Source organism: Haemorhous mexicanus, chromosome 3 (assembly GCF_027477595.1).
Source record: "Haemorhous mexicanus isolate bHaeMex1 chromosome 3, bHaeMex1.pri, whole genome shotgun sequence".
NCBI lineage: Eukaryota > Metazoa > Chordata > Aves > Passeriformes > Fringillidae > Haemorhous > Haemorhous mexicanus.
Window position 1 is genome coordinate 925,970 of NC_082343.1, and position 25,883 is coordinate 951,852.

General features: G+C 51.6%; 1 protein-coding gene across 2 annotated transcripts in view; it reads left to right on the plus strand.

Moving 5' to 3' along the window:
* Positions 1-25,883, plus strand: part of PAK5 (p21 (RAC1) activated kinase 5) — a 115,496-nt gene that overhangs the window by 80,505 nt on the left and 9,108 nt on the right. For both annotated transcript variants that reach the window (XM_059840464.1, XM_059840465.1), the window contains exons 3-5: positions 16,911-17,684; positions 22,677-23,168; positions 25,521-25,654. In XM_059840464.1, the coding sequence (XP_059696447.1) occupies positions 16,911-17,684; positions 22,677-23,168; positions 25,521-25,654 (1,400 nt within the window). The remainder of the gene's footprint in view (positions 1-16,910; positions 17,685-22,676; positions 23,169-25,520; positions 25,655-25,883) is intronic.

Consider the following 25,883-nt stretch of genomic DNA (forward strand, 5'->3'; position numbering starts at 1 on the left):
TGAGAACTGTAGATTTAAAATGCACTTGCAGTTCCTGAAGATAGGAACCAAAGGCTCTGAGGTCTTGGTACTGCTCAGAACTCTTTTCCACCCAGCAGCTGAGAGTTCAGGTAAGGCACTGCTGTGAGGCAGAGGAAGATCCTGAGCCGCAGTGTTGAGTCGGGCTGAGGCATTTGGCCAGTTAGCTCATGCTGTGGTTTCAGGTCCTACAGCAGCTCTGGAACTCTGCTCTTAGGTGCTCCTGAATTCCTTTGCCATGGAATTCCTTCAGGATTGACTGTCTGTGTGGTGTGAGGCAGAAGTGTTCCCCCTAATGGTGCACAGATCAGAGCCAGACTCTGACAGCCCAATCCTGGCTGTGAGACAGAGCTGAGGCAGAGCAGGGGAAAGGCTTCTCTTGCAGCTTGCTCAGTTGGTGCTGTTTGCTTGTTTCCCAGCCTGCAGAGCAGATCTCTTGGTGCATGGTAAAAGCAATAAATGATAAATACTCAAAGGCAGGAGCAGCAGGGATGATGGCAGGGCAGCACCCTGGGCTCCCAATCATCCTGGGGGATGTCAGCCCTGCCTCTGTGCTCCCAGACACCCTGGGGGATGTCACCCCTGGTTCTGTGCTCCCAGACACCCTGGGGGATGTCAGCCCTGCCTCTGTGCTCCCAGACACCCTGGGGGATGTCAGCCCTGGTTCTGTGCTCCCAGACACCCTGGGGGATGTCACCCCTGGTTCTGTGCTGAAAGGCTCCTGGAGCTTTGGTACATGTGTGGCAGCCTCTCTCGTGGAATGTCAGCCTTTGAATCCCAGCCTGAGCTGACTGAACAGAGTCATTCATTTCAAAAACAAGCAGAGACAATAATGGGATTCCCCTTCTCAGTGAGGCTGACCCAGATACCAGCAGAGGATTGTGTATTTCAGGTGCAAGCACAAGTATAGCACAGCAGAAAACTTCATGAAAAATAGAACAGCAGTGGACTTGATAGGTTTGAGGGGTAGAGACAAGGAGGGGGTGAAAAAAGGCTGATTTTCCACTTAAAACATCCCTGCATGAAAAATGTGAACAGTCTGTGTGTGCCTGTACTTCAAACAGGCTTCATAAAGGCTGACATCCTGTTGCAGGCCTCTTGGTCCTCTTGCTTCAGTGCTCTGTAGATATTCCATGTGTGCTGGAGCTCATGCTTTGCTGTTTGTTCTCAGCACACAATATGCTTGGCTTGTCTTTGCCTTTGTGCTACACAGAAGCTCCAGTCTGTTACCACCCTTTGATTTTTGGAAACTTCAGAATCAATAACTAAGAAATGCATCCCCACTCCATTCAAAATACCAAGAAAACAGACATCAGAACCTTTATGCTGGGGATTTTTGCCAAGAGAGCTCATCATTGGCTTTGTAAAGATGCTCCATGAACATTCTTCAATGCCTGCTGCTGTCAGTGGGAGCAGGGAGGCACTGAAGACTTGTTAAAATCCCTTCCCATGTTTCCTGGTGCAGGGAACAGCTGAGCATCCTCCCTTCTGTCAAGTTACTGGAGGGAAAAATGCCATTTGTTCCTGAAGAAATACCATAGTGGGGTTATTCTTTAGTTCTCTGTGCTGCTTCCTGTGTCAAGCCTCCATTGCTGTGTTTTTGTTGGTGCCTTGGGTGCTTTCATCCATCCACACCTTCAGCAAGATCAAGGTTCCAGCTTGAGAGTGACAGTGCTGAGTTTGTCCTTGAGGAAGGAGGGAGGCAGCTGTCAGGGTTTGGGTGGCTAAATGTGTAGGGACTTCAAGAAAACTGGATTTTGCCTGCTGGGACCTCCTCATGACCTTCTCCCTTCCTCTGCAGGAATCCAGCTGTGCTCACGTGCAGAAATTTCCCTTTTTCTGTATTTTCTGCCCCATTTCCTTCCCTTCTCACACAGGTGTGAGGGGTGAGGCTCTCACTGCCCCGTGGTGTGTGCCAAGCTCTGAGATGAGCCTTGGCACCGAGGGGAGCCAGGGGGGTCACAGAGAGACCCTCAGGCTGGCATGGGTGCTGCACTGTCAGGAAGGTGGCAGGAGGCCTGGGCTGCCTCCAGGCTAGAGGAAGGCCTGTCTGTCCTCACAGGGACAGCTGTCTGTCCCTGGCTGGCCCAGCTGGGAGCTGGGTGCCCCTTGCTCTGCGGGGCACGCGGGCTGTGCCCCCAGCCCGTGGCAGTGCCCTCCCCTGCCTTTGGCAGAGCACAGAGAGAGGGGCACTGACCACAGCGCTGCCAGCTCCTCCCCCAGCCTTTCCCCCTCCTGTCTCTGAGGTCTGCTCTGTATGGTTTGTCTTGGAATTTTAGCTTTTCTCACTTTTGCCTCAGTCCTTGACCCCAGTCCTGGTGAGTCAGCTTTCATTTTTAAAACTTTTCAAAGTTTCTACTGGTGCATTTCAGCCTCTCTCCTACGAAGAGAACGAAAAGTAAGAAAATGAGTACTTGGTTGTGGCCCTTTCAATAGCTCTGACATGAAAATCAAAGCTTTTGTTTACTCTGCATGAAGACAGGAGGAAAAAAGGCAAGTACTTCTCTTCCCCATCCTCTTGGCCTCTTCACATTTTCCCAACAATGACATTCAGTCATCATTTAAGGTGATGTTTTTGTCCTACATTCACATGTCCTTGCTTAGATGGAGGATTCTGTGCACAGTGATGCTGAGTAGTCAAGGACCTCAAAGAGGAGATGAGTGAGGGTCCTTGTGTGGGCTTGAGCAGTCAGAAATATCCAGATTTCATTAGAAACCCCCATCCCTCTCCTGCCCGTGTGGAATTGCACGGGGGAAATGTCTGAGCAGGAGAAGGGGGATTTAGAAATACAGAGCTTTGAGGGCATGGGAGCAGATGGGCAAACAGCCTTGTCCTGGTCTCTCTTCTCAGCCTCCCAAACTTTGATTTCTCCCTGACAGCTCCTGCCAGGACAGGACCTGGAAGGCTGCTGACATCTCGTGGGCCTTCCCTGTAACCACATCCCAAAAGTCCCCCTGGGTTGTTAACTGCAGGCTCTGCAGTGGCACTTCAGTGCTGGCTCAGCTGGGACAGGGTGAGGGCTGTCCCCAGCAGGGCAGGGCAGGGCAGGGCAGGGCAGGGCAGGGCAGGGCAGCACCTCTGGGTGCAGGGAACATGTTCTGCCATGGAGCAGGGCAGGGCAGCACCTCTGGGTGCAGGGAACATGTTCTGCCATGGAGCAGGGCTGGGCAGCACCTCTGGGTGCAGGGAACATGTTCTGCCATGGAGCAGGGCAGGGCAGCACAGCACCTCTGGGTGCAGGGAACATGTTCTGCCATGGAGCAGGGCAGCACAGCACCTCTGGGTGCAGGGAACATGTTCTGCCATGGAGCAGGGCAGGGCAGCCCCTCTGGGTGCAGGGAACATGTTCTGCCATGGAGCAGGGCAGCACAGCACCTCTGGGTGCAGGGAACATGTTCTGCCATGGAGCAGGGCAGGGCAGCACCTCTGGGTGCAGGGAACATGGTCTGCCATGGAGCAGGCAGGGCAGCACCTCTGGGTGCAGGGAACATGTTCTGCCATGGAGCAGGGCAGGGCAGCCCCTCTGGGTGCAGGGAACATGTTCTGCCATGGAGCAGGGCAGGGCAGCCCCTCTGGGTGCAGGGAACATGTTCTGCCATGGAGCAGGGCAGCACAGCACCTCTGGGTGCAGGGGACATGTTCTGCCATGGAGCAGGGCTGGGCAGCACCTCTGGGTGCAGGGAACATGTTCTGCCATGGAGCAGGGCAGGGCAGCCCCTCTGGGTGCAGGGAACATGTTCTGCCATGGAGCAGGGCAGCACAGCACCTCTGGGTGCAGGGGACATGTTCTGCCATGGAGCAGGGCTGGGCAGCACCTCTGGGTGCAGGGAACATGTTCTGCCATGGAGCAGGCAGGGCAGCACCTCTGGGTGCAGGGAACATGTTCTGCCATGGAGCAGGGCTGGGCAGGGCAGGAGCCAGGGGGGACTGTGGGATCTCAGCCTTTGGAAAGGAGAGGGCACCTTTAGCCTGGTCAGATTTTACCTGCTCTGGAGGCAGGAGTCCCTTCCCATCACAGCTCTTCTCTGGTAATCTTCATCTGCAAGTTATTATTTTCAGATTTGCAATTGGCCTGTAAGACAGCCCCAATTCCAATTTATTGTGGTCACTGAACAGGAATGCATTTGCTGCTGCGTGCTCCTGGAAGAAAATGCTGCCACACATTTAAGTGGAAGCTTTTCTCTCAAAGGGATCATGCTTCACCCGTGAGTGCCATTTGTCTTACTGTGTCTGTAGCTCTGTTCCCCCCACAGATTTAATGCAAATATGCCATCTAGTGTCCATGGCTGACTCGCTGTGAGAAGAGCCCAGCTGACAGTTTTGTGTAATCTTGCAGGAATTTAATCACTGTGCAAGCAGAAATGAGCCACAGGATCAATCAGTGCAAGCACACAGCTCAGAAGTTCTTTAGCATTTTATCACTAGGTTAATATGTTCTCATATGTTCTACATTGTGCAGAGGAAACTTTTGGGTTTTTTTCTGATTGTCTGATTTTAGAAAATTAGATGTTTTATGTAGGTCCTTTAGAATAACACTTTGGCTGCCTGTGAAGTTGACTTCAACAATAGAGTCGGTGTTTAAATGTCATCTGGAAACTGCCCTCAATAACAGGCTTTAAATTGGTCTGGAGGCTGGACTGAATGATTGTTTGTAGCTCCCTTCCAGCTGAAACAGTCTATCCCATTCCATCCCATCCCATTCCAAAGGGAACACCTCTCCCCATGATGCTTTAACTGATGCAGTCTCATTTCTTCTTTACAGTTTTCAGGTTCTGGCTCCTTCTTTACAGTTTTGAGTTTCTGGCTTTCTGAACAGCAGAGTTCCTGATCAGCAGCTCTTTCATTTTCACACACTTGTCTTCCATGCTGTTGAAACATTTCATCCAGCCTGGTTTTGACATTGTTTTTCTAGAGCCTTGTTTGGAGAATCAAAACCAGCCTCATTATCATTTCAGACTGACTCAAACCACGGGATATTTCTCAGTTTTTCAGTTCAGCTGCTGTGCCAGAAAGTGAATTATTCACACACCTTTTTTGGCCAAGATGTTGGTCCTTCAGGACAGCCCCCATGTTCAGCCAGGTACGTTTGTCTGCAGCTGGACTGTGCACACCAGCACCAGGGTTTACAAGCAGGACTGGCCATCCTAGAGAAACACTGAGGCTGCCAGTGAAAAACCCTCTCCTGGAACACAGAGTAAATCCTCTAAGTGGCAAAAAAAAAAAGGTTTTCACATTCCATCTTCTTGCTGTCCTTTAAATGTGCAGAAACCAAGCAGGAGCAATGCCTGCAGGACTGTGCTTGTCAGAGGTGGTCTCTGGAGCTGGCAGGGGCTGCAGGACTCCACTCTGCTCCCCTGTGCACTGGGGAGACACGTTCAGGCAGTCTGTAACCAGCCAGGGCACAAGAGCTGAGCTCAGGCAGTCTGTAACCAGCCAGGGCACCAGAGCTGAGCTCAGGCAGTCTGTAACCAGCCAGGGCTCTGAGAGCTGAGCTCAGGCAGTCTGTAACCAGCCAGGGCTCTGAGAGCTGAGCTCAGGCAGTCTGTAACCAGCCAGGGCACAAGAGCTGAGCTCAGGCAGTCTGTAACCAGCCAGGGCACTGAGAGCTGAGCTCAGGCAGTCTGTAACCAGCCAGGGCAATGAGAGCTGAGCTCAGGCAGTCTGTAACCAGCCAGGGCACTGAGAGCTGAGCTCAGGCAGTCTGTAACCAGCCAGGGCACAAGAGCTGAGCTCAGGCAGTCTGTAACCAGCCAGGGCACTGAGAGCTGAGCTCAGGCAGTCTGTAACCAGCCAGGGCTCTGAGAGCTGAGCTCAGGCAGTCTGTAACCAGCCAGGGCACAAGAGCTGAGCTCAGGCAGTCTGTAACCAGCCAGGGCTCTGAGAGCTGAGCTCAGGCAGTCTGTAACCAGCCAGGGCTCTGAGAGCTGAGCTCAGGCAGTCTGTAACCAGCCAGGGCACAAGAGCTGAGCTCAGGCAGTCTGTAACCAGCCAGGGCACAAGAGCTGAGTTCAGGCAGTCTGTAACCAGCCAGGGCACCAGAGCTGAGCTCAGGCAGTCTGTAACCAGCCAGGGCTCTGAGAGCTGAGCTCAGGCAGTCTGTAACCAGCCAGGGCACAAGAGCTGAGCTCAGGCAGTCTGTAACCAGCCAGGGCACTGAGAGCTGAGCTCAGGCAGTCTGTAACCAGCCAGGGCTCTGAGAGCTGAGCTCAGGCAGTCTGTAACCAGCCAGGGCAATGAGAGCTGAGCTCAGGCAGTCTGTAACCAGCCAGGGCAATGAGAGCTGAGCTCAGGCAGTCTGTAACCAGCCAGGGCACTCAGAGCTGAGCTCAGGCAGTCTGTAACCAGCCAGGGCTCTGAGAGCTGAGCTCAGGCAGTCTGTAACCAGCCAGGGCACAAGAGCTGAGCTCAGGCAGTCTGTAACCAGCCAGGGCTCTGAGAGCTGAGCTCAGGCAGTCTCTGCTCCTGCCTGGGCAGCACTAGGTGGCAGCAGGCAATCCCCAGCTCCTGTCCGTGTGTCAGTGTCCTGACAGCTGAAGTGACCTGCCTGGGCATCCTGATGGCTTTGCTCAGGGCACTTGCTTCAGCCCACAGCTAAGGGCTGTGGAGGGCATTTCCACAGAACATCAGTCCTGCAGCATCTGCAGGGCACACCAGCACCAGGGGGGTGCCTGCTCCTTCCCTCTCATCCCTCTGTGCAGTTCAGTCTCTGCACATTCTGCAGTCTCTCCCTTGTGCCTGGCTCTGCTGAGGAGCTTGGTGTGAGCCCTTGCAGTGCAGAACAGAAACCAGACAGGTTACAGTCCCACTGGACCATGTTCCATGTAATAGAAATCTCTATTGTCCCTCCCAGTCCAAACCATTCTGTGATTCTGTAATTGTAACCTAACAGCCACATTTGTTCAGTCCCAGCAGAGTTTGGTTCAGCAGAGTCCCAGGATCAGAGGGGAGCACGTGTTGCCCAGCAGCTGACACCTGTGGAGCCAGAGCTCCAGGTGTAAGTGTGCTCTTTTCTGTCTCCTGCTCTGACACAATTAGATCTGGGCTTTGGTGGCTCTCTAGGAATTTGAAAGTGCTTTGCTGAGCTTTCTGTCTTGTCTTCCCCTTGGTGCAGGATCCAATTACACCAGACAAGTGCTGTGTATTACCAGGGAACAACACTGACTTACCTGCAGAGACTTTGAAATGCCTTTCTGTTGTCTGTGGGATGAACTGTGTGCTCCAGGAAAAAAAGGGCATTTCAGATACAGATTTGGGAGAGAGAGGAGTGAATGAAAGAGAAGTCTTTAGGGTGAGCATTTCTGCTTTTTAATTGCTGAGATCCAGCAGGCATTAGTAGTTAGCTACCAGGATCACACAGTTAAAAGGATAGCACAAGATTGTGACTTTTACTGAATTTCACAGTTTTGTAGTCTGAGCAGAACAGTAATTGGTATCTGTGTCCTAGTCTGCAGTTAATGATTCTCACAGAGCACGGTGCACCTGGAGGTCCTTATTGCTAAGGCTTATGCTTCCCTGAGAAGCACTTCCCAGGAGCATGGGATAGACAGGTGTAGAAAGCTGGTTTAAACACAGGGGTTGGCATCAGCAGGGCAGGGCAGGGGCTGCTCTGTGCCAGCAGGTCAGTCCCTGAGCCTGGCAGGGCAGGGCAGGGCAGGAGCTGCTCTGTGCCAGCAGGTCAGTCCCTGAGCCTGGCAGGGCAGGGCAGGGGCTGCTCTGTGCCAGCAGGTCAGTCCCTGAGCCTGGCAGGGCAGGGCAGGAGCTGCTCTGTGCCAGCAGGTCAGTCCCTGAGCCTGGCAGGGCAGGGCAGGGGCTGCTCTGTGCCAGCAGGTCAGTCCCTGAGCCTGGCAGGGCAGGGCAGGGGCTGCTCTGTGCCAGCAGGTCAGTCCCTGAGCCTGGCAGGGCAGGGCAGGGCAGGGGCTGCTCTGTGCCAGCAGGTCAGTCCCTGAGCCTGGCAGCACAGATCTGTGCCCAGCCCTGCGTGCACTTGGGGGCGACACAGCCCAGGAAATGCAACCACGTGGAGATCAGCCTGAAGTGTTGGAGCAGCTCCTGGTGCACCTGAGATCGTGGTGCTGGGCTGGCCCCACCTCTCTGCTCTGAGTCTCCTGCCACGGCTTGCAGGAGCATTTCTTGCTGGCCCCACACACCCAGAAACAGAACTGTGGTCTTGGTCTTCAGGCACCTGCTGCATGTGAAACTTCCTTTGCTGTGGTGGGTCACGGCCATCAGTAATACAGTTCTAATTGTTTCTTCTAAATTAACAGACTGACAAAATCCTCATTTTAATTAAAAGCAGGAGATGACCCTGACCACAGTGGAGTGACCCCAGAGCCTCTGCCCTCCTAAGCAAGTGCCCCTCTGTCAGAGCTGTCAGATGAAGGCAATTACTTCCTGAGAGTGAAATTTTATCACACTGGAATTGACTTAAATATTTCAGAAAGCTCAATCAAACTGCAGCCAGAAAAATCTTTCACTGAGGGAAAAAAGCACGGGATCATTAATTGGGTTAATGCTCCATCAACCTTGCATTTGTTACTGGGCATGTTGAGGGCAGAGGGGAGCCTCACCCAGGGAAATGCCACCCTGGCTGCAGAAGGGTTTGTGCTGCAGTGTGACTGTGAATCCAGGCTGTCCCTCCCTCAGCCCCTCCTCAGCTGGGCTGCAGGGGAGAGCAGCCTGCAGTGCCCTGAGCAGTGCCCTGTGCCATGGGGGCACATGGGGGGTTCACAGCACCCTCCTAGAGCAGGGCTGCAGTGCCCTGAGCAGTGCCCTGTGCCATGGGGGCTCATGGGGGTTCACAGCACCCTCCTAGAGCAGGGCTGCAGTGCCCTGAGCAGTGCCCTGTGCCATGGGGACACATGGGGGTTCACAGCACCCTCCTAGATCAGGGCTGCTCTCCCTGTGGGAAGCCCAGCCCATCCAGCCCAGCCCTGCCCAGCCCAGCCCAGCCCAGCCCAGCCCAGCCCATCCAGCCCAGCCCAGCCCAGCCCATCCAGCCCAGCCCTGCCCAGCCCAGCCCAGCCCAGCCCAGCCCAGCCCATCCAGCCCAGCCCAGCCCAGCCCATCCAGCCCAGCCCATCCAGCCCAGCCCAGCCCAGCCCAGCCCAGCCCAGCCCAGCTCAGCCCAGCCCTTCTGTGCCCTGGCAGTGCACTCTGTGAGCACGGCCTGGGCTGGCTGGGAGGGCTCCTGTGGGGTGCTGTCAGCCCTGCAGGGCCCCCACGGTGCTGTGCCCTCAGCCCCCAGCCCCTGTCAGCACCCAGCACAGGTGGGTGGAGGGCTCTGACCCTGTGCCCTGGAAGCAGTGGCACTGCTGGCTCAGTGCAGCTCCTGTGCAGGGTGGCAGTGGGTTCTCAGAGCTGCACTATCTGGGGAGCTGGTGGGGAAGTGGTGTTTAATTCTTGCAATTTCTCATGCCTTTGTTGAGAAAAGTGGGTTGGCTTTTTTTCCTCACGCTACCCCCACATAAAACCTGGGACAATAAGAGTCTAGACTGCAGATATTGGAGGTAAGGATGGCTGAAGGTTGGTGATGATGGTGATGTGGCTGCAGAGAACTCTGCATCCCTTTGGGATAGCCCCAGGAGGCTCCCCTTGCTCTGCCAGTGCTCCCTGCAGTGTCCCTGCACCAAGCTCAGGTGGGCAGCAGACAGTCCTGGTGTGAGACCCATTTTGTGATGTGCTGTCCTCTGAAAGGGATGGTGCCAGAGCTGAAGGAGGCTCCAGGGTTGGCAGCAGCCCTTGCCTCATCTCCTGGCTCCTGTGCACTGCTGTGCTGAGAGCACTGCCACCAGCCTCATGGAAGTGCAGCAGTGCAAAGAGGGCAGTTACAATTCCTGTCACTAGTGTGCCTGAGTCATTTAATTTCCTGGGACATTTTTCTTTCCCTTTCTGTCTCTGGATAAAAGAAAGTTTTGAAGGATCCTAAGTCCTGTGAAACACAGATTGTTTGGTTTGAGATTTCTCCACTCCTTTCCCTGAACCCATCTGTAATACTGATCAGTATTACAGACACTTTCTGTGTCACTGAATCAGTAATACAGACACTTTCTCTTTCAAATTAAAACTTTTAAGTCACATTTCACTCATTTGCTGTGTGTCTGAGAGATTTGTGTATGTGTATGACATATAAAATTGCACAGATCAGATACATTTCAAGTAGGCCCAGAATAATTATTTTAAACTTTTAAAATTCTCTAATAGCATTTCAAATTGCATATAACAGGCATTTTTCTGTATTTAAAAAAAACAAGGAAAAGTTACTAGAATGTAGATATTTCAGTGGTGTTTTAAACTAAACCTTGTGTTAAAGTTGCTGTGTTTTAAGATGTCAAAAGAATTACCAGGGAATGTGATTATAATGAAACGTTGCTCTTGTTGTTATGGAAACCAACTTTTAAACTGCTGTGCAGGGTGGGAAATTACACAGTGCTCTCTTGGTGAGCCCTGTTTTAGAGTTCTCCATTATTTTGCTTTTGAAGAATTCTAACCAGCTGGCACTGGTGCTGTCAGCACCTCAGACTGCTCTCAGCTGGACTGGATGCTGGGAGGTGGAGCCAGCTCAGGGGACGTGCCTGTCCCAGACATGGCCCATGCCGGGGGAATTCTGCCCTCTGAGGGCTGATTTGGCTGGGTTTTACTGGGGTTGGCACTTCCCTGATCCCTCCTGTGCAGGGGAAGGGTCCTGTCTGGGAGCTGTCCCAGCAGGGATCTGTGGATCTCCTGGAAAGGGATTAGAGCAGTTCAGGAGTGGGATCATGGCTCACCTGCTGGGACACGTCACAGCAAGGGCCAGGTGACACTGTCTCATGCTCCTGCTTTGGGCAGGTGTGCTCCAGGGAGCAGAGACCCAAAATCCTGGCCCAACACCACTGCCATCTGCAGAGTGCCTTCCCCAAGGAGGGAGCTGTGGGATTCCAAAATGATTGCTGTTTTCTAATACTGCTTTTATGGGAGAATGAGAATTTATGGCATTGGGAAGGAATTCATGACAGAAATGATATAAACTCCAAGGCTTCCAGGAGTAAAGCAGGCTCTAAATGACAGGCTCAGGAAGGGGTGCTCTGACATACTTTCCTGTCTGTGGTGTGTTCCTTGAGACTAACTCTGAGTAATAGCTGTTCTGTGCACTAGCTGTAGATCACAACTGGAGCAGCTCCCACAGGACACTGCTGGAGGGTGCAGAGTGATGAATTACCTGCTATCCCATCCAGCAGCATTTCTCACCATGGATCTGATGAGGTCCTGTCCAAAAGGCTTCCAGTCTGTGTGCCACAAGTGCCCCAAACCTCCCTTGGAGGGGATGGAGGGGATGGAGGTGGAGAATTACTTTTCAGTCCTTCTCGTGCAGCTTGCCCATTCGGGTGTAGTTAAGGATTCACTGGGATGTGGGATTGGGAGAATAATTCTGACACTGTCATTTGGGAAAGCAGCTCAGAAGTTTGAATTTGGCCCCAAGTGAATATTCCACAGAGAAAAGCCTGAAGTGCCCAGGGGAACCACTTCCCTGAGAGCAGCAGTGCCAGCCCCTGGCTGAGCTCCCTGGCACTGGGCCCTCAGCTCCATCCCTTTTCCTCCCTGGCAGCACATCTGCCATGCCATGTTCATGATGTGGGCAGGTCTTCATCTCCCACCTTCCCCCCCAGCCCAGTCCTGGTGGCAGCCTCAGGATGGCACCTCAGCCCCAAAAGTTAGCCTCACACACAAGGGAAAGGATCACCTCATGTTGGCCCTGGGCTGCTGCAAAAAGCAGGGGTTTGCTTCATGCTTTCACCTCTCTCCAGGAGTTTTAGGAGACCCCATCTATTTTGGGTGACAGAACCCCAGAATGGGTCACTTTGGAGGGGACCACAGTGGGTCATGTGGTGCCACCTCCCTGCTCCAGCAGTGTGATCCCAGGGCACAGGGCTGTGTGCAGGCAGTTCTTGAGTGTCCCCAGGCAGGGACATTCCTTAGTGTCTCTGGGAATCTGTTCCACTGTGTGCTCACCTGCACAGTAAATTCTTCCCCTCCAAGAACTTTTTCTTCTGGTAGATCAGATGCAGACCCCTGACACCTTTGGCTGCAGCTATCAAGCTGGGTTACTCACAGGGAAAGCTGGAATTTTCCTCCTTAGTGATGACAAGGATCAGTTTTTCTCTCTACATGCTGTTCTTAGTTTTTTACACTGGGAGTAAAATGTGGTGTCATGAACACAGCTTCAAGTACTTTGGGATGTCTTGCAACACAAGAAAATAAATTACCAATACATCCATCACTTGGAATTAGATTATTCTGACCATCTGTGCTTTGTGCACCTTTTCTTAAGAACAAAAAAAATTTACTTTCAGCATAGGCTGTGCTTTTAGTTTATGTGTAATGCAGATGAGGGGAGAAGCTAGCTAGAGGCAAAATCAGAGTTCAGAGTGGCTGTTCATAAGGGCGACCTTTCCTTAAAATTCCCTTTTTTACACCCTGCACATCCCAGAGATTTAAAATCCTCACTGACTGCGGAAAACAGCTCCAGGAGGACAAAGGATGATATATTCTTAACGAGTGTGTAAAGTATAGTAGTTCTAAAGACAATAAGTGCAAGGTCGCATTAGGGCACAGCAGTTAATTACCCACTTCATTACTGTCAAGGTTAATACAGCGTTTGAGCAAAGGAGCTGTTTCTCATCTCCTGCTGGAAGCAAGGCAGGACAGCCTGTGTGCCAGGCAGATCCATTACAGCTTATCAGGGCAGCCCAGGCGCTGCAGGGCCCCGTGAAGGATGGCTGCTGTCACCGGGAGCCTGCAGCCCCAGGCACGGGCACTGCACCCCCCTGACTGCCTGGGCCGGCTGGGAGAGGTGCTGCTCACTCCCAAACGCTCAGAAAGGCTCATTAAACCCTACCTAAAATACATCAGAAGGATGAATAGAGACAAGATTACTGGGAGCAGAGGATCTTTCCCACCGTGTGCTCCCCCACACAATTGGGGTTTCACCTTTTAACCCTTTGGCTCTCCCAACGTTCTGTTCATTGTCCAGGGGTGGAGATCACTGCCTGACACCTTGATTGGAGCTCAGGTGCTGCCACAGTGACAATCCCACCCTCCCAGATGTCCCAAGCCCAGGCCACCCCTGATAACAGCACAAGGGGTAAAACATAACTATAAGCCTATAGAGCTTCTCCTGACACACATACATGATATTTGCATTTAATGTGAGTCAGCCATGGCATCGCTCATCTGTCAGGGGGAATGGCAGCAGGAAATTCCCAGCTCCTCCATCCCTGGCAGCCTCCATCCCTCCTGAGCTGCACAGGAGGGATAATAAACACCACGGGTATGGGGCCCTGGGGCAGCTGAGGGGCTGGGTCCCACTTTTCCAGCCAGGAAAGGTGCTGGGCACACTTCCATTGCGGGATCTCAGCAGGCAGAACAGAGGCCTTGGAAATCTTGGCCCATCAAGCTTGGCAAAAGATGCTTTGCTTTTATCTGCTTTGCCTGCAGCAACCCTGAAAATTCCATAAGTTTAAAAATGCAAAGACCAGTAAGTGAGTAAAAAAAATCAGAAAACAATCTCTGTAAATGTGTCTAGAATATAGAGACAGGACCCTCTCTTCCTCCTCACATTTTTTTCAGTTTATAAAGCCATTAAAATGAGAAAAGCTAGCCTAGTTCCTATGACACTAACTACCATTCTATCTCTTTCCATGCTAGCCCTTTCCTGTTACATTTTCTTTCAAGGTTTTGTTCTGCTTTTTAAGTCAGAGCTCAGATTTCCCATCATTTGTGATTCCTGTCATTGTATGTATATCCCATGAGGTTTCCCTCTGCCCACTGATGCAGTGCCCACACCTGTCCACAATCCCAAAAGCAGTCCAGCTTTTCCCCTGAAGTCACTCCTTGGAGCCTGGCTGCTCCCCGTGGGCCTGGCACTAGCATTAGGCTTTCAGGTTTGGGAATTTGGGCCATGCTCATGGCAGCTCCCAATCTCAGGCTTCTCTCTGCAAATCCTCTGCTTCCCAGGAGCTGTGGGTGCTGGCAAGCCCAGCACACACTTTCTCTCCAGTAAATCACTTCAGGACAAGTTAACATGGTGCAGCAAATGTTTTATTCTTTATATATCTTACTTGGTTTAGTTTTTTAATTTTGATGTTCTGCTCGTTCTTACAGAGCAGTTACTTTAATTACTCCTTTACACCAATACCTTCTTCAGGATATTAATTTGGTTTTTCAGCCTAGTGAAAGGTTCTCCCACCAGGCAGTTAAACAATGTACTTCAGAATTGTGTGTAAACATTTGAAGTTCTATTCAGATAGCAAACCACTTGACAGTATAGAATATTTCACAGGGTCTTGGTGAAACACTTCCCAAATTTTCTTCTCCATGGACACTACAGTTCTTTTGGTAAGAATGGTGCTGGATGTTTCCTTGGAAAAGATCAAGCTGTGTAGGCTGCCTGATTGAGCCTGGGGACATCTCACCAAGTCTGCCCTTCCATATGAGGGAAATGCAAGATTTAAAAACAAGCCAAAGCAAATAGAAATATTATTGTTGTTGTTGTTGCTGTTAGAAATAATTAAGTATCATAATTGATAATAATTGTTATTCATAGTAACAAAGCACTGACTATTCAGAAAGTGTGCCTCTGGAACAGGTAAGTTTTATCCTCCTTTTGTGCTGGCCATTTTCATTTTCTCATGGGAAATAATGTGAAGCCAATAGGAATTGCAGCCATCACACTTGCAAGTCACTGTTTGCCAGTGATCATCCTTGAAATGCTGGGATAAAAGGAATGGGGTTTAGTTCCTAATCCCCTTAACTTCACCAGTCAGGATGAGACAGCACTGAGGTCCCAGAGCTGTCCAGGACAGCTTCACCAGGCTGAGGCTTCGGTGGCAAATGCTTTTTTTCCTTTTTAAACCAGAATTTCCTATAAGATCATGTTACTATTAGTGCTATTTTTAAATCCCCATAATCCAAAAGGTTTCTCCCACGCACGCACCTGTCTGCAGAAAATCCCCAGACTGCAGGGATTTGTCACCAGTGAATTCCCTGACATAAACACTCAGCTGCATTCTTCTAAATCTCCCTTCTGAGGGTGTCTGAAAATGCAGACAGAGCGTGCCTGGAGGACAGAGGGGCAGCTCCTCTTCCCTCTGCTGGGAAGGCCCCTCTGCTCCAGGGGCTCCCTGGGCACACCCAGGAGAGCTCTCCTTTGTGCAGGCCAGTCCCCTGGAGGTGTGAGATGGGCATTTCCCTGCTGGGCAGGCCCGGCACAGGGGGGCAGTCGGGTGTTTCAATCTTGTTTTCAATTATAAGCATTTCATTGTCAAATGTTGCTGCTTTATTATGGGATAATTAAACATGAATGATGGTGCAGCCATCCTGCCCAAGAGGCTGGAGCAGAATTAAACCAATCCCTCCCATCCTGCTGAATGGCTTTGGAGGTGAAAGGAGTGATCTATTTGCTGTCTCTTCTTTTTGCTGTCCTATTGTTTCAGTACCACTGGCTTCAAAATAGCAAACTAGGCAAGTAATTATGGCCATAAATCAGAGCAGGAGGCAGCCTGAGGTCAGGACTGCTTTGCTTTTCACCTGCCTTTTCTCAGCTGCCCTTTGCTGGGTGACAAACAGGTACATTCTTGTTAATTTTGTGCTCTTACTAGTGATTGAATGTTTTTTTTGACAAAGTTTGAAGCCCTGAGTGCTGTCAAGCAGGAGTTGAGCAGTCTCACTATGCTTAGAACAAGTGCAGAGTGACCAGGCTGGGTCTGCTATGCTGTGGTTGGTGTGCAGTGTTCCACACTGAGCATCTGCCATGCCTGCTTGGTTCCTGATTCACCAGGCTCAGTGTGCAGCACTTCCAGAGAGGGGAATCTCCTGGGGCTGACCACGGTGACTCTCTTGAAAAGCTCGGTGAGTTGAGTAAGATGCAGCCAGAGATACTTAGCCAAAGTAAATCAGCAAGGCAAATGTGCTTTCAGTAGAGCCTGGCTGATTTATGGCCCTGGCACCAATCTGCACATCTTATTCTTGCTGGGTGTTTGTAAACGTGAAGTGGTGCTCAATGGCAGTGCCCAGGTGAGAAATGGATGCAGCCACGGGTTACAGCCCTCAGGTGGTGCTGGCCAAAGATGAAATCTTCCCTGGAGGAGAGCTGTAACCACACACTGCTCGCCTCCCATCCTACCAGGAGCAGCAGTGCTTTGGACATGAAGGGGTGGGGTGGGAACAGTGGGACACAAACTGTGCCAGCACTTGGCATCCCTGATGTGGGGGTGCACCGTGGCTGGCTGGATGCTGTGTGTTACAAGGAGATGGAGTTAAGTGCTTTTCCCTCTTTCTCAAGTGTCTTTTATGCTAAGTTAACTAAGAGGCAGTCCTCAGTGGGATTCTGCTACTCAGGAACATACTGGTTTGTAAAAGAAGAAAAAACCAGGAAAATTCAGTGCCTGCTTAACTGTATGCTACTTTTCATTCCAGCAGTTTTTAAAACAGCCCATGGAAGTGACCACTGAATGATTCTCATTTAGCTTATCCATGCCCTGAAAATCCGACTCAGCCTGCCAGTGTGCCTTGGTGCAGAGAGCTGAATAAGAACAAATGACAAATAAGTAGTGGGTTTAGATGTCTCTGTTGTTGGCTGCTGAACACCCACCTCCGAAATTGGGCTTTTTGAGAGTGTCTTGGGGTTACAAACCAAATCCCAGCTTGTGATCTACACTGTATTTAAACATTTCTTCACGTCCTACTGTAATTATTTATTGAAGGGTTTTTTTAATCAATGAGATATGTGGCTGAAGAACATAACACACTGCTGTGGGTAGTCCTGGGTGAATACAGGCTTTCCTCCTTTTTGGTGTTTGTTTTTGGTGAAATACTAAACAAAACCCAGTATTTAACCAAAGCAATGTTGTGTTGCCAGACCATCGTTCGGGGGAACAAGCCTCGAAAGGACACTTCGATCAATGGGCTGCTGGAGGAGTTTGACAGCATCTCGGTGACCCGCTCCAACTCCCTGCGCAAGGAGAGCCCTCCCAGCCACCACCAGGGCAGTGCCCACCACGTGCCCCGGCCCCAGGAGGAGAATGGCTTCGTGCCCTTCTCGCAGTGCTGCAGCGAGTCGGACGCGGCCGGGAGCGGCGGGGGCAGGCTGCGGGACAGGGCTCTGTGCGGGGAGCCGTGGGACAGGCACTGCCAGGGCAGCCTCGCCGCCAGGCACAACGGGCACCTGCTCAAGGGGACAGCCCGCGACATCTACTACTCGGAAGTGACTCCGCTGCCGTCAGAGCTGTCCAGGTTCCTCCCGGATTACCAGGCACACCTGGAGAGCAAGCCCAAGGCGCTGGAGTACCAGCGGGTGCCCAGCGGCTCCTCCCTGGACTACAGGGATTCCTTCCCCTACGCCCCGTCCCGGGCCTCGCTGCAGAGCGAGTGCCCCCGGGAGAGGCTGGACTACGGCGACGCCGACTGGGGACACGGCCTCGGCAAGGAGGACATGGACAAGAGGCCAAAGTCCTCCTACGTGGACCCTGCCAGCCCCCAGCCGGCCATGAGGCAGAGGTCCCGGTCGGGCTCCGGCCTGCAGGAGCCGGCCATGCCCTACGCGGCCAGCGCCTTCAAAGCTCACCAGCAGGGACATTCCTACAGCTCCTACACCTACCCCCGGCTGTCCGAGACCGCAGCAGGCGTGCCCAAGGTAACCCACCCGCCAGGGACTGCTGCCAGGGCAGGGATCAGCACGGGGCAGTGCCAGCAGTGACGGGCACGCCGTGCCGGACGGGGCTGGGAACGGCCCCGAGGGCCGTGGGGCTGCTCCTTGGCACGTTGGAAACCCACCCACTGCACTTGGGGTATGAAAATGCATGTCAGGGACCAGTGGGTTTAAGATACTTACTGAAAGGCAGGTGTGGAGTGCCCATCCTCTGGGGATTTTATTTGAAACTCCCCCTAAATGCAAGTTCTTCAGCAGGTTTTTGTAGCTTCAGGAGTTCCTGTGCCCGAGCAGATCTTAGCAGGAGGTGAGATGCTGTTCTGGTTTGTGGATCAGATGCTTCTGTGTTTGAATTGTTACTGTGCAGGCTGAAACCTCTGTGCTTCAGTATTTATACTGTATTTATGCCATCTTCATATTGCAAGCTCTTCTCTGCTCAAGAGAGTAGGGGCTTGCTCCCTTTTGCATTGTTTTTAAGCACTGAAATGAAGTCAAAGCATCTGATCTCCCCCAAGACATTTTAGATGTAGTTTAAAAAAGAGTTGATGTGCAAGACAGCATTTCAGCTGTGTTAATCTAGAGGCTGCCCCTCTCCACAAAGCTGTCCCTGCTCTGCCACGTGAGGGGTGTCACCTACACAAAGCTCTCCAGCCCTGCTTGCAGCCGTGTGCTGTGACCACTTGTTCAGTTCAGAGTGCTTTTCTCACACCTCTAGTAGCACAACCACGATGACCTTCTTAGGCATCTAATGCTGTGCAAGAGATGCTTTTGCAGTGTAGTTGGCTCTGAACATCGCTGAGTTCCCCTAGCAACGGGCACTGTGATGATCATTTTCCCAAGTCTGGGGTTGCTGTGACTTTTCACATGCTGAGGGAGGTGACTGTCAGTGGGGAGATGTGTCCTCCTCTCTGATGATAGCTGGACAGTGCATTTGCTCACTGCCTGTGTCCTGCTGCAGGGCCAGGTCTCTGCAGATCCCTGATATCCCTGGGTGGGAGGTGTGCCAGCCTTGTGCCTCCTTAGGTTTGGCTGCTTTGCCATTGCTGTGGTGCAGTGCCCCATGGGAAAGGGTGAGCAAGGCAGGTTTTGTCCCTCTTTGCACTGGAGCACAGAGCCAGGCTTTGGAGTGTGAGGATAAACCCTGGGAGGAGCAGAAAAGTCACCAGGTCTCTTTAGGCACCTTTCCAAAGCTCAGGGTGTGGTGGGAGGAGTGGGTGTGGTGGTTATACCAGTGGGGCATTCAGTGTGGACTCTGGAAGCTGGGAGGAAAATCTGGGGTGGGTTAGCTGCCATTTCCTTTACTGAGAGCAGTCATTTTGCCAGAGTTTAGAAAAGAGGAGGGCAAATCTAGGAATGCAGAGACCCTGTAGCACCTGCTTCTGCCAGTTTTACACCAATCAGTAGGGCAGAAGACACAGGTGTTTATTACAGGATTCCAGCACTTTGAAAAATATCCCATCAGAATGCAGTAACAACTTTTATTAAGAAAATATATGCCTCTGTGCAAGATTCATTGTGAGCTGTTCCTCAGAGCATCAGAAACACTCCTACAACCTTGGTGTATTGAAACTTGATGATTCACTGTTAAATGCAGCAGTTCAATTCCCAAACCTGTCCACAGCTCCTGGAGGTGAAAAGGAGTTTCTCGTCTTGGGTGATTGCTGAAGAATCTTCTTTTCAAGGAGGCATTAGTAAAATAATGGTTCATCAAATGAGCTTACTAAATGAGAGTCAGATCTCAAATCAGATGTTTTACAAATGAGATTGAGTTTAAAGTATAATTAAAAGGGCTGAAAAAGTAAGTGAAAAAGCCTTCAGACACAGATGTGTGCCTTTAACAAGGATGGTCATTTTGGCTTGTAAATGTGAAGAGCAGATTTACTTCAGTATTATTTGCAGGTAAGAGATGTCAGACCCATCACATGTGTGCCCTGTTTCATCACCAGGGATTTCAGAGTTGTTACATCAGAGGACTGGCCCTGCCCTGGGCTTGGCCACTGCTGTGCAGTGGAACATGGAGGTGTAGGAAGACAGAGGCTCAGATCTGCCTCCCTCTGAGGCACCCTGTGTCACCACGTGCTCTCCTGTCCTGCAGACTGACTCCAGGGCACCTGCATGGAGTTGCAGAGTCTGCTGTGTTACCCTCACCACACAGAGCTGGTGTCCCACCTCAGTAGTGTCTCACAACATCTAATTCATCATTGGCTTCTGTTTGGCCTCTCTGTTCTGCATGGGGTTTTTACCCTCCTCTTCATCACAGGCACCCCTTTGACTTCTGCCACCAAGCCCTATTACTTCAAAGCTCCTTTCCCTGCCATTTTCCAGGAGGAGCTCCCTGGGACCCTCTCCTGTCCCTCCTCCAAGGGCCCATGATGTCTGCCCCCCCTTTGGTGCTGTAATGTAGCAGAGGTGTCTCACCATGGTCCTCTGTGTCCCTCTGTACCACGGGGACATTTCCAGCCTGGCAAAGGCAGGGCCAAGTCTTTACTGTCAGAAACCCCCTCCTTTTCCCTGCCTTCCCATCCAGGTGCCAGCAGCTGTGTGTGTGCTGCCTGCCACCTGTGTGTGTGGCAGGGAGTCCTGGGGCTTTGCCCAGCCAAGCCGCAGAGTGACCTTTGCCTTTGTGCTCTCGGTGTGATTTACAGACCATCCCTTCTGCACCTTCCACCTAGCAGACTGTGAGATGTGGGAGATGCCACTGTGCCTGATGAATGTTGTGCCAGAGCTTTGGCTGCTCCTGTGACCTGATCTGGAAAGAGTGCAGGACTGCTTTCTTCTTTCCTTGGTAGCATTTCAGGAACTTCCATTCAGCAGGAGGCTGCATTCAGCAGCAGGAATGGAATTACTGGTGGAGTAAAGCGTGTTCATTTTGCTGTGATGTGGAGCACTGCATCAGGACAGCCTTGGAGGAGAGCTTCAGGGATTTGCTCATCGTAGCTCCTGACTTCTTGTAGCATTTCTTGGGATGCAGGAAGTGGGTTTACATTGTGCAGCAGTGCTAACCTCAGAAAGCTTCCGAAAACTCTTAGCAAGCACACTGAACCCCTGAATTTTCATTCTAAAATTTTACTGCAGAATATTCTTTTGCCAGTGTGTTAAGCCTAGGGCATACTCAGAAATACCAGACATGGGTGAAGCCTCAAACAATTCATTGGCATGGATTCATCCAGCTTCAGTTTCTAGATTGGGTTTTCCCAACTCGGTGGTTATAAAGAAAATGGTGTATTTACAGCCAAAGCAATAAATTAGTTGTCCCTACATACACTGATATATAGGACAGGGTTAGATTGAGTTCCCCTCCCTGACCCAAACCATCTGAGCACTTCTCCACGTTAATTAGTTTGGCAGATGCAATGTCCTTCATGAAATTCATGTGTCTGACTCCCTTCTGTTTGATGGCCATCCCTGCCTGATGGAGTAAGGGAAATGATGGCTGTGATGCTGTGGGGTTTTGCCTCAGCAGCCCCAGCACGCTGGGGGCGGCTGCACAGCCCTGCTGCTGCTGCTGCTGCTGCTGCTGGTGGGTGGCTCTCAGCCCTGCGTGAGGCTGACTCCAGCTTTTCCAAGGGAAACCTCTGAGCAGCCCCTCTGCAGGGGCATTCCCTCTTCCCCAGAGCCCTGGTGGCTCAGGCAGGAGGTGGCAAAGGCAGGCAGAAAATGGGGCTGGAGGCTCCTCCAGCCCCAGGCTCCTCCTCGCGGTGCAGAGCCCGCGCTGATAAATTGATGCTGCGGCAGATTTTTTTTTTCTTTTTTTTTTTTTCTTTTTTCCTTTTTTTTTTTTTTTTTTTGCAGTCTTAGCATAAAATGGTCAAATGATGTTCCACCGCAGAATTCAATTTCACAGTTCAGTTGGGTCCTTGATTACACTGCCAAATTCAGATTAATGTGCATTTAACTAACATGGATCAGGGACTCCTGGCCGGCAGCCAGCAGTAATAGTAGCGACCGTGAGCTGTGTAGAGTTTGCTGCTCTGTCCATCCCTGTGCACTGCCACTGAAATTGATTGATTAAATGAACTCATTGCCATAATTATTTGTAATTGTGCTACATGATGAGCCTGTGTCAAACCGCCCCCCTGCCCTGAGATGCTCCACACATCGTCAGGAGTCACATACTGTAAACGTGAGGATGTTCTTTTCCAGAGGAAAAAATATAATTTTTGGTAGTTTTTTTTGTTCTACATCTTTTGGAGAGGTTTTAGTTTGGATGGAAGCGAGCAAACCATTATGTTTATAAATGTGAAGTATTCCTTAGCCTTCAATGTAAGAAGCTTAGAGAAGCTTGGAAAATACAAAAAATAGAAAGGAACCTACAAATGAACCAGGCTTCCCATTGGGATAATTTCCTTTGCGATTCTCTCCGATTTCAGATGAAAATTAGCAGTTTTGTGACACTGCAGTTAAGTAGTGTGTGACTGTGGAAAATGATTTAAGAAATGGTGAATTGAATTAGGCTCCTCGTCAAACTCACGTAAGCAGTCACTCAGACAACAGCTGGCAGCACGGCAAGACAGGAGATGACAGGGATTTTAGGGTACCTCCACCTCCACAGGAAGGGGTTGGGCTATCTCTGAATTGCTGGAGAAAAACACAAGAAAAGGCTAAGAGCTGAGAATCAAAGTGCAGGTACTAGTAAGACACAGATTGGAATTGGCTAGAGGGCGAGTTTTATGGATGTGCCAGGGATGGATTCTTGGAGGAAATGGCCCAGGGGGCCTGCAGGGCACTGCAGATGCAGAGCAAATACACTTTTTTAAGCACAGATCCCTTCCAACGCGGGTCATTGTGTGATTCAGCAAAGACTGAGGAATGTCCAGACAGGGAGATGTCCTGTGCCGTGCTGAGCAGAGCGGGTGCAGTGTGGGAGCCCGCCGTGCCAGCTCTGCTGGGACCTCCAGGGGGCTGGGAGTGGGTGGAGGGGCAGGGCAGGGAGGAAGGAGCTGTTGCCCAGCCCCACTGTCCGTGTCTGCCTTGCAGGTGGATTATGACCGAGCGCAGCTGGTGGTCAGCCCTCCGCTCTGCGGCTCAGACACCTACCCCCGGGGCCCAGCCAAGCTACCTCAGAGCCAGAGCAAGGGCAGCTACTCCGGCAGCAGCTACCAGTACCCCCTGCTCTACCACAAGGCTCCCCCCTTCCAGCAGCCGCCCCTGCAGCCCGGCTCTCCCTACATCTCCACGGCCTCGTACCCCAGCTCCCCCAGCGTCACGCCGGGCGCGTACCCCCCGCCCAGCTGGGGCTCGTGCTCGGAGCAGCAGCCCTCCAGGGTGTCCCACGAGCAGTTCCGCGCCGCCCTGCAGCTGGTGGTGAGCCCCGGGGACCCCCGCGAGTACCTGGACAGCTTCCTCAAGATCGGCGAGGGCTCCACGGGCATCGTGTGCATCGCCACCGAGCGGCACTCGGGCAAGCAGGTGGCCGTCAAGAAGATGGACCTCAGGAAGCAGCAGAGGAGGGAGCTGCTCTTCAACGAGGTACGGGGGCTTGGGGGTGCCTCGGGCCCCTCGGGTCAGCAGGAGACGTGGGCCAAGTGCCACCATCAGGTGCCACATGGGTGTCTTCCTAAACGAGGTGAGGAGTCCCACACACATCTGTGCTTGTAGGAATGTGCTGTAGCCATTCCAGTTTCAACTCAGCCACTTCTCCTCCAGGCTTGAAACCCCTGCTGCTGTCCTGGGAAACAGCTGAGAGGTGTATCAGCTGGTCCATGCAGTGTGCCAGGTGCTCAGACATGGCCCTGCTGCCTTTTCTATCTCCTGGCACAGCTGATTCTTCCAAGAGGGAGGATCCAAACTAACCAGGCTATTCCAGAGTGTGTGTGCTGTATTTCTGGCATACACGTGCTTTTTGTTTCCTCCCTCCTTCCTCTCCTAACTATCGACTCCCTTTGCTTTCTTGCTGGGTTACCAAGCTAAGAGCTGTGAGCTTTTCCATGAAACTATTTGATTTAATTCCCACATCTCCTCTCCCGAGTGCTTGCAGCCAGCTCAGAGCCCTCAGCTGCTTATGGGAGACTGCTTTCCCTGTGTACATTATTTTAAATTTCAGAGCACTGGTTTTCATTTACCATTTTTTCACCCAGTTTGTTTGGGGCTTGAGAATACCTTCTGCAACTTGAAGAGTTTCTCCTTTTTTTAACTTCTTACTCCCTTAAAGCATCTTGTGGGGTGTGTTCACTGCTCCTTTTTTGAGATCACATGTAAATATCCTGATCAATACCAAAACACTCCCAAGCCTCCTGTGAGACTGAACCTTTTAATTCTGTATTTTGTTTCCTGTACACTGTGTGTCTTCCCTCAGCACATGACAGATTGGATTCTTTAAAACCTTTGAAAACATCACATTTTAAATTACAATATTAAACAGCAAACTTCAACCAGCTCTTCTTTACACAGTGCAGGACTGTGCTGGTTATTTGGGCTTGGCTTTGCCTCTGCTGGAGGCTGTGCTGGCTCTAACTGAGCATCTCAGTGACAGCTTGAAGCAGGTCCTGCCAAGCTGCTTCCCTCCCACGCTCCAGTCACTCGTGTCAGCTGAAAATCTCTTGGGGCAGGGATGGAGCCCCTCTGTCTGGGATGGAGCCCCTCTGTCTGGGATGGAGCCCCTCTGTCTGGGATGGAGGATGGAGTCCCTCTGTCTGGGATGGAGGATGGAGCCTGCCTGGCTGTGCTCTCTCTCTCGTGCTTGCCACTCTGACCCCTCGGTACCCTGTGGCCATGGCCACTGTCCTGGCTGGTGCCAGTTCTGGCAGTCCCTGTGGGCTGTGGGGTTGGAGTCACCCCTGTAGCAGCAGCAGTGAGAGGCTGATGGCACCAGACATTCTGGGGTGCATTTGGGTGGGGACAGGGGCAGGGGCAGGCCTGGCCCTGCCCTGCTCCACAGAGGCAGTACCCCAGCCTGGCCCTGGCATCCCTGGCACGCTGGGGACAGGGCCTGCTCCACTCCTGCCCCTGGAGCCCTGCCCAGCCCCAGAGTGGCCACATGGCTGCAGGTCCCACCGGGGGAAGGGCCCGGGAAGCCAAGGGGTGTTTAAGCCAAACCCTGCTCTTCCTTGGACTTTCTGAGCTGTGCTGGAACCCAGGACTTGGTGGCTGTATGTGTCCCTTTCTAGGTGTTTTCTATCTTTCTCTCTCCTTCTTCTAATTCCCTCTTTTTGGAATTTTCGAGTAACTTAAAATTGAACTTAAAATCAAATTAAAAGCTTACAGTTTGCCAGGTTGAATGGGCCAAGTTGATGGGCTTTGAGAAGTGTTTTACATGGACTCAATGTTGCACAAAACCTTTTACCAAAGTTCTCTGGCTTTTCTTAAGTTGCCAGTGAAGTTTTTTATTGTTTGATCTCTCTTGAGAATTTCTTGTTGGTATTTCTCCCGTGTGTCTGAGAGTACACAAGAAGCAGTAAGTCTTTTAAAAATCTCTTTGAGTGAGTTTTCTGGGGCCTTACTCCAGGATTCTGTTGAAAATCTGTGCAAAGTACCATTTACTACGTGATAAAAATGACTTTGATGCGTTGAGGGATGGATCAGGTCAAAAAAAGAATCTGTTGTACTGAAAGCAATTGGCAATAAAAAACCAATTAAATAAACAGGTCTGCTCCTGCAGGCTGAAATAAAACAATTATCTACTGTTTATCAACTAGAGATTCTTTTTTCCCCCTGATGCATTTACAAGGACTGATATTTTAATGTAAATATTCTGATTTTATGTGCTGGTGGGAGGATGCGATTCCTCGCAGATCCTCTCCTCAGCCCCGGTGACAAGGGAGGTCTCCACGAGTGTCAGCTGAAGGCCGTGGCCTGGCAGCTGGTCCCTTTGTGCCCCTGCAGGTGGTGATCATGAGGGACTACCACCACGAGAACGTGGTGGACATGTACAGCAGTTACCTGGTCGGGGACGAGCTCTGGGTGGTGATGGAGTTCCTGGAGGGCGGCGCTCTGACCGACATCGTCACTCACACCAGGTGGGTCGGGCAGGGCACAGGGCAGCACCTGCACAGGGCACAGGGCAGCACCTGCACAGGGCACACACAGCAGCACCTGCAGAGATGCACACATGTTGTATGTCCTGGAACTGAACCCCCTGGTGCAGGCTCGCCGGGCCACCAGCAATAACCAGAGGTGCAGGTGCACTGTGAGCTCCAGCCCAAGGGCAAAGAAACACCTGGGAGGGCCTGGTGGGCATGGGGACCT